Source organism: Chelonoidis abingdonii, chromosome 1, assembly GCF_003597395.2.
Source record: "Chelonoidis abingdonii isolate Lonesome George chromosome 1, CheloAbing_2.0, whole genome shotgun sequence".
Taxonomy (NCBI): domain Eukaryota; kingdom Metazoa; phylum Chordata; order Testudines; family Testudinidae; genus Chelonoidis; species Chelonoidis abingdonii.
This window is the reverse complement of record NC_133769.1, coordinates 291241247-291250073: the sequence shown is the minus strand read 5'-3', so window position 1 is coordinate 291250073 and position 8827 is coordinate 291241247. Positions and strand designations below refer to the sequence as shown.

General features: G+C 43.6%; 1 protein-coding gene across 5 annotated transcripts in view; it reads right to left on the bottom strand.

Moving 5' to 3' along the window:
• Window positions 1-8827, bottom strand: part of FBXL3 (F-box and leucine rich repeat protein 3) — a 37076-nt gene continuing 28249 nt past the window's right edge. For all 5 annotated transcript variants that reach the window (XM_075061535.1, XM_075061538.1, XM_075061536.1 and 2 more), the window contains exon 5: window positions 1-2335. In XM_075061535.1, the coding sequence (XP_074917636.1) occupies window positions 1692-2335 (644 nt within the window). In that variant the 3' untranslated portion in view covers window positions 1-1691. The remainder of the gene's footprint in view (window positions 2336-8827) is intronic.

The window sequence follows — 8827 nt, the reverse complement described above, 5'->3', positions numbered from 1 at the left end:
TTAGTCTTTGTAAAAGAAAATGTTAAGTATACTGACACCTTTGTACAAATAAAAGCAATTTTAGTGCTATATTTTAACAAATTCTAATACAAAAAAATTAACTACTCAATAGAATGATTCTTAAACACAAATCTCTACAGAAACAGTTTTACTGTTAAGATGTCAGTCCACTGAGTAATGCTTGCTGAAAAACATTATAAAGTTAAATATGCCCATATTATAAATTTTACAGTTTATCCTCAAACTATACATTTGAAGCAAAATGAACATTAGAAGTAAACAAAATCTAGTTAATTTATTACAAGAGCTAACTGTACAACCCAAAAATGGAAAGCATGCCACCAAAGTTCACTGTAGGCTAACATTTTCTTTGATCAAAACAATTCATAAATCGTACTTTTGTGAAATTGTACATCTAATTTCTGCATATTGCTCTATTTCACACAGGTTTGATGCTCTGAGTTTTAAATATGAAATGATCTGAAACTAGTTGAAATAAAGGAATACAAAAAATGGATAGCTATCAGTCACTTCATATATGAATATTTCTGAAGCTAGACTTACAGAATAGCAATTTATATAATAATAATAAAAATATAGTTTAGGCAATTTAGTTACAAAGCCATTTTTCTCTTAAATTTGCAAGCAATTAATGGGTCTTCCAAGATGGTTTTTTTTTGGGTCAAATGGCTCCTTAGATTCCTTTTAAAGTTCAGTGTTCACTCTGCTCTATTCTCTTTAGACAGTCATTACATTTAAACGTTTCTCTGCATGTTTTTAGCTTCCTCTTATCTAGAAATATATGCAGTAGTCCAGCTAATCAAATGCTGGAAGACTGATTTTAACTTTTGAGAAAAGCCTGTCAGTTCCAACCAGTGTCAAAATATAGTATATCTACAATTTCTTCCAGAATACTTCAGCTTTCTGAGCTATAATTAATATTTTAAAACAAGTTTAGAAATGGCTCTGAAGACCCTAGAAAATGTCAAGTTTACATTAGAAAAATGCATAGAGAAAAAAAGCTTTTGGTAACCCTCATCTATAAAATACATTGTGTGCAAATTACTCATCAGAAATTAAACAAGTAGCAAATTTAATATTTTTAAAAGTGTCTAAACAATACTTCTGTTGTCTTGCCTCTTAATTTACTACTATGTAATGTATGAGTTTCATAGCCTAGTAAATGCTCCATATAATCTTAAAAAAAATTCTGTAGTTCAGGCAGTTCATGTAATTTAAACCCTAGGTAACTGCTATAGTCTACAGTAAAAGCATTCAATCTCACCTCCCTTTGTAAGTCAATACAAATCAGTCTGTTCACTATTAATATCTATATCAAAGTAACAGATAAAATATTGTAATTCGTAGTTAATATTTTGCAACCACAACTTTTAAATTTGTCAATGTTTTCAAATTTTATTTACATAAATTTAGGGTCATTGTCAATGGCAAAGTGAGAAAACCTAAAAACAGACTAATTTTATTAGAATGAAAGTGTTTTCTGGAATATCCAGGTTTAAGCATAGAAAATGTGGCTTTCAGAAATTAATGCTAAACATGACATCCATTTTCTAATCAAAGCAGTGACATTACAATAAAAATTATAATATTAAATAAGATTGTGATAAGTTGCAATATGGTATTCTCAAAAGTAAGGTGCTATTTCACATGCCCTGAAGTCTCTAAGGACTTTACCACGTGGGCATCATGTCTGGGAACCAGACTCTACCAAGATGCTTTGACACTTCCCAATGAATCTGCTCCAAGCTGTACTTCTGATCAGGAATCAAGACTTCTTCCATTATAGACAGCTGAGAGAGGCGGCCACCACACATCTTCACAAACTCAACAAAGGCACTGCACGAGACTTCACACTCCCCTAGGCCAATAGCTGACAGATTCTTACAGCGTTCTGCAATACGAATAAGCTCTTCATCTAGTGGCCGTAATCCATTGGCGCATACAACCAGTTCAACTAATCGAGGACATGTCATTCCAACACGACCAAGTACATCTTTGCTTACTGACCTCCCAAAGTAAAGGTGGGTGACAGGGGTTTCATAACGGAAGAATGGGTCAAACTCCTCTTCGTATAAGAAAAAGTACATGACTAAGTTTACTTTGGGAGAATGCTTGATGAAAGCATCCCAGCTGCTCTTCTGAATTGTGTGGAAGTGAGTCTGTCCAGGATTCTCACTGACTACATCAATGCGCAAATGTTCTAATCTGACGTGTTTCTCAGAAGACAAAGCAAGCAGAAGCTCATCACTCAAGAGATGGTAGTTCAGTGCCAACTCACGTAAACCATGACAATGGTCAGCCACGCAAAGGATACCTTGAAAAAAACATCAGTCTTAATTTGTATTCATGAAAAATATCTTATAAATCAAAACGAGTTTTCTTGAATTTAACCTCAAACAAAAATTAGCTTGTGTGTATCAAACAGAAGCAGGAGTTCTGAAGTGCAAAACCCAGAGTAACCTAGAATATCTATGAGTTACAGACACTGAAATAAAATCATCTTAGATAGGATGCTTATCAGCATCCTTGTGAGTAATTCATTAATCTCAAACTCCAGCCATAAAATCTTGTCATGATTGTACTATAATGTATTCTCTGTACATACACAGTAAGACATATATGCACTAATGACTGAACATTTGTTTTCTTTTACACTTGCAAATCATTCTTTACTACACCAAGTTGTGTTTTGTTGTAGCATGCAATTTCAGGGTGTCCAATGCATTCATATTATGCACTGATGTTTGCTCTATGCAGTGTCAAAAGTTCAAGAAAAAAAAGGTACAGTAAGTCTGAACAGATGGATTATCAAGACTAAAATGATGTCCACAGCTGCATAACATGTGCTCTTGAAATGACTACTGCACTTCTCCCTGGCCTCTGACATCTCAAGTAGTAACACATTTCTACATGGAACTTGACTTTGTCTTGCCAAATTGCTGTATGTTGTGGGGAGGAGGGTGGAGGAAGCACTGAGATCATTGTATTCACTCCTAATTCCCTCAGTGGAGGTGGGGGAAAATAAAGAATCTTTCCAGGCAGACAGATGATAACCAGGAAAGAACTTTAAAGACATCAACATGACAGGAGAAAACAATTCTCCCTATTAGTTTACACAGTTGTCAGCCAGGTAAGAGGAGCTTGGTTGGCTGAAGTGTCTCTCCTATCACCTCCAGCAATCACTGAGTGTTTTGGGATAGTTTCCTAAACAAAAACCAATGGTAATATGGAGCTCACAACCAGCTTTAGAAAGACAATTAAGAGGCATGAAGTCTGCTTTCCGCAGGATTTGGGGTGAGTGTATCAGGTGATTTTTTTTTCCACTGCAAGCCACCTGTTTCACGCACTGTCCACTAAGGACATACATTATTATTGTTAATATTTAAAATCAAGTTTACACAAAAGTTAAGAGGGAAGGTACTGTACATCTTGTCAGGCTTGGGTTATGGGGGATTGCAAGTATCGGTTACAAGGTTCACGAGATACATACATATCACATAACCAGCATAGATCCTGACTGAGGTGTGGGAGTTTTTAAAGAGTCAGTGGATAAGTGGGCTCGGGTACGCCACCCATGGAATGCATTAAAAGTCCAAGTCAATATTGGTGTAGAGAATAAGTACATGGGTGGGGTGCATCCTTCTGTTTGTCAGGGAAGGAAGTGGGTTATTTCCCTGTTCGGTGTTCTTGGTTACTCAACCTGGTACTGGTGGTGTCCTGTGATGTGTTCCGTGTCCTGATGGTGTCAGACACCATGAGCTGTCTCATGAGCTGGGCATACCATTGACTGACTTTGCACGCTCTCAGTACTGACTCATTGTGGGGGTCCCATGCGCCCAGGGCTCCCAAGACCAGGGCCTGTGTCTGGACCTCATAGCCCTGGGCTCTCAGGGTGTTGGCCAGCGGCGTGTACTTCAGTACCTTCCGTGCTCAGGCCTTGTGGAAGGCTGGTGACCTGTTTTCAAAAAGGCACCGTGATATCTACCATAAGGGCCACCTTCTTTTCCGCATCTGTCACAACGATGTCAGGTTGCAGTCGGCTGTCTGTCCCGGGGATGGTGGAGTTGATGGTGATCTTCCCCAGGGACGGCAGGATGACTTTCACCAGCCAGTTCTGGATGGCATTGTGGCGGTGCCGCCAGGCTCCGGAGTGTTGTTTGCATCCGCACAGAACGTGGGACAGGGTCTTGTTGGCGTAACCACACTTCCTGCAGCACTTGTCCCGGTTGCCGTGGTGGACGGCTCCATTGAGGGAAACAGCTTGAGTTGGGCCCGGTGGACAAACTGCCAGTTGGCGAACCTGGTGAAGCTGCCCCCAGGGCGGAAGTGGTTGCTGGCATCCTACTTGCTGGACACCTCGAACACCTTGTCCTGGTCCAGCTTCCGCTTGAGGTTCTCGGCATAGTGGCAGCGGATGGCATCTTTCAGGGTCCTTTCCAGCATCGTTCTGATGGTCGGGGCAACAATGGTGTGGTCCAATATTCCCAGCTCCCGACGCTCCTTGCAGCACTTCCAGCGGCAGCTGATCCTTTTCTAGGGGTTTCGAGGCGTTGCAGGTGCAGGACCAGAGAGAGGACAGGTCTCTCCCAAACTCAGGCCTCCAGGGAGCAACGGTAAGTGGCAACGTCCTGCTAATGAGTTTTCTGACCACTTCCCATATGGCTTCCTCCGCAATGCTCCTTACCATTGAGTCCAGACATATCAGGAGGTGGAAGGCATGGGTCATCACTGCCATGTTGCACAGGTCACCCATCCGAGGAACGTTGGTACTGCCCTGCCTGTGGGAGGCGTAGATGATGTTGGTGCTGGCCCACTGCAGAAGGTAGAGCCATTTCTTCACTAGCTGCCTGATGGCGCTATCAGCCTTGTTTAGGGGCACCTTGGCTACGGCCGATCCCCTGAGGACAAAGGAGATGCAGGGGATCAGGAAGGTATTGAGGGCATTGATCTTTTGCCAGGGGGCGAGCAGGGAGGAGTCAATTTGGCCCGCGTCCCACAGGATCTCTGCAATGGTGTCTCCGGAGGTCTGTCTGACATGGACTCCTGTGGGCATGCCCAGGTGTTGAGCTCCCTCGAGGAGGGAGAGGTATACCATGGGCTCGCCCTGGATCAGGAACTGTGTTGACCAGACCAGAGCTCTGGCACCAGCTTCAACATGGAAGGAGGCGCATTTTTGGGGGTTGAAGTGAAGGCCCATCCACTCGGTGGCTCTGCTGGCGACGTCAAGCCTCCGCTGGATGCTTTCTGAGCGATTGGCGACCAGGGCCAGATCGTCCGCATAAGCCAGGATGCTGATTCTCTTGCCATGCGGGTCGAAGCTGGTCGGGCTGCTGGAGATGGCTCGGATGAGCAGTTTCATGGCCAGGATGAAGATGATGGAGCTGAGGAGGCAGCCGTTTCACATTGCAGCAGATGGAGATGGCGTCTGTCTCTCCATCCGTGGCATGGATGGTGGTGGTGGTGCAGTCCTTGTCGAGGTCCCAGAGAATCTGGATGAAGGTTTCCGGAATTCTCCCAGGGTGGTGAAGACGTGATGATGGGGTATGGACTCGAAGGCATTGGTCAAGTCAAGCTATGCTACTGTGCACTGCCTCTTGGACCTCCTTACTGCCTGGATGGCTGTCTGAAGAAGGAAGTTGTGCTCGTAGCATCCCTCAGAGCATGAACTCCTTCTGCACTGAGCTGACGGTGCCCCCGCACACTGACCAGTCTGTGATCCTTGCCACAAGGCAGCTGGCATACAGCTTGTAGAGGGTGGAGCAGAGGGAGATGGGCCTCCAGTTGTCGGGGTTGTCTCGTTTGCTTTTTTGTGGATGAGCGTGGTCACTGATGTTTTACAGGAGCAGGGGGTGCGGCAGAACTGCTTGCATTTATTGAAGATGGCAGCAAGCATCAAGCAGCCGAGGTCTCGCTTCTTCAGCAGGTGGTAGCGGATGCCATCTGTTCCAGGGGCAGTGTTTTTGGTCCTCATTAGCCTTGCCAGCACCTCCTGTGGGAAGAAATCTCGTAGAGGACCTGGAGTGAGGTTGATCCAGGGTAGCAGGGGAAGGCCCTCTGGGCGTTGCACGTTGATCTGGGCCTCGCGATCAAACACATCCTTGAAGTAGGAGTAGAGCCTCTCAGGTTGGATGGCACAGTAGGGTGAGGTCCCATTGAGGATCTCCCAGATGGCTTTTGGCTGGGTCATCCTGTATAGTTTCTGGATGCGGCTGCCGGACTGTAGCAGCGGTCGGCATCCCTTCTCCTGCCTTCTCTGGCAGTGTTGTTTTGGCTCAGCGCAGGGAATCTGCAAGTGGTCCGTGTGGTCTCCTGGGGTTCCCTCCTTCCAGCTGCGATTTCCGCAGATAGTTCTGTGGTCAGTCTGTCCATCAGGGTGTCGAAGTTCTCGAAGTTGTCAACCTTTGCCAGTTCCTCCATCCAAGCTGGTTGCCATGGTGTGGCGTCCCTCACTCGCGGCCGCTGCTTCTCCTGCTGCATTGTCTACACAAGTTCAGGTGCTGCAGGGATGGTCTGTGGCCTTGTCATCTCTCAGACTGGGGAGTGCTGTTCACGTGGATCTTGAGACAGAGGTGCTGGGGCAGTGGGCAACTCTCAGTATCTCCGGGGCAGTTCTGGATCTTCTGGGAGGGAGGGAGGTTCTGGAAGCACCGGTGCTGGACCTTGGGGGGACGCGGTCATGTCTGAAAGTGCTGGGGGCATGTCTCATTCTCCTGTGGGTGGTATCCGTTTGGGAGGGTCCTTGGTGGGGCATGGGATTTTTGGCGGTCAGGGTCTTGCTGGGCAACCCTGGAGGAGGTGGTGTAGCAGTATAGAGAGTAGGGAACTGAAAATTGGAGCCAGCAACTTCTAGAGTGGCTGTTTTACTGTTTTTTTTTTGTTGGGGGGGGGTGCCTGCAGAGTTCTCACTTCTTCCTATAAAGCAGCAGCCTCGCCTAGTGGTTAAATTGCACGCAGACAGTGCCAATAAAAAAAAACAAACATATGAGGTATTCCCTATACTTTGTATTTGCTGTCCCATTCTATGATTAAATTTAAACTACTACAGTTGGTAAAAGTCTTTTTTTTTTATTTCCCACTATATACAGCCTTCTGGGTTTTACACGCCGCAGAATGCAGCCTAAAATTTAGGCTGGGTATGGTCCAATTTTGTTTACCTACAGGAAACAAAACATTTGATTTAGGACTGAAAATTTCAGCTGAAAAATTAAGCCACAAATTTGCAATAATTGGAAAAAAACATTTCACTTAAGCTCTACTTACTCAAAACATTGATCCTAAAAATCTAATGATTTCTTCACAAAACTACAAACAAACACTTAAGTGTTTTCTGCCTCAGGATCAGAAACATTAAATGTAAAACTGTTTTCATTATATCAATAATATTCTCCGATCTGTCACTTTAATACTGCATTTCGTGTATACCAGTTACATTCATTTCAATATCCTATCATTTAATTATTTGTGTTGCATAACTAAAGTGTCTTTTCTATTTAATTTCCTGTAAAAATCATGTAAATATGAACATTAATTTTAAAATTGATTTTGAGACTAAAGACAAACTTGAGTGAAATTCTTCAGCTTCATAAAGACTGGAGTATAAAGTAAAGAAACCCAAAAGCTTAGTTATTGAATCCCAGAATATTATGCTATTTACACACCGAAACAGAGGTGTCAGGTGTCCTCTTCCCCAGTAACCCTGTGGAAAAACTAAAGTGATACATACAGAGATACTGCAAGACTCGGGAGTAAGAATTGTTCTTAGTAACATTACAAATGTTCATTTTTTTTTAAAAAAGGAAAATGTTTCCTAAAACAGCACTCAGTGAAATGTAATCCTTTCTGAAGTATTATTTTTGAAAAGAAAATATGAAAATCATAATCAAAACTCTAGGTGACTGGTAACTATGATGGTCAGGTAACTCACTGTAATTCAAACAATATAAACTGCAGAACTCAACTGAAGAGCTGTGACTGGTGCCTCCATAATAAAATCAGAGAGGAAGGAATGTCCAGGGACTAGAGCACTAGCCTGCAACGTAGGAGATCCCTACTCTGCCACAAACAAACATCTTGTGTGATTCTAGGCAAGTGACTTAGGCTTGAATGCTCAAAAGGAATTAGGCACTGTGAATTAAAGTTTTTTCAACAGTTTATAGCAATCTGGTAAGTGGAACACTTCCACGCAACACAAAACAAAAAACCCCAACCAACTACACAAAAAAGTAGTAAGCCTGAGCACTCAAAGTTTCCTTATTTTCTTCCAGATATTCTTGCTTGTACTGTAGTTTCCCTGCTTTGGAGCTCAAGCATAACAACATGAAGCCAACTGTCTGCGTCAGTGGTCCCCAATCTTTTCTCGGCGGCATTTCAGCAGCAACGCCTCTGGATAACGCTGCTTGCCGCCGACAAGCAGCATCATCCAGAGGCGTCGCTGCCAAAATGCCGCCAAATTTCATCAGATTCTCAACCGCCGGCCAGGATGTGAGTGCATTTAGATGCCCCTGCGGGCACCACGGTGCTTGCGGGCACCATGCTGGGGACCCCTGGTCTACACGCTAGCTCATTTCCAGTCTGTTCCAGTCTTTGTTCTCTCTAGCCAGCCAAACCAGACCTCAGTTATGGCTCTCAGCTGAGTTCTTTTCCCATTGTTTTGTCACTATTTCATTTTGCTCCATTCTACCATCTCACAAAAAAGGACAAACAGTAATTTTGCTCTATTTCTTAAGAAGGAAATGCCATTTTCCACCTAAAATCTTTAAATTTAAACCAGGCCATTATAATATAAATTGACAAGATGATTTTCTAT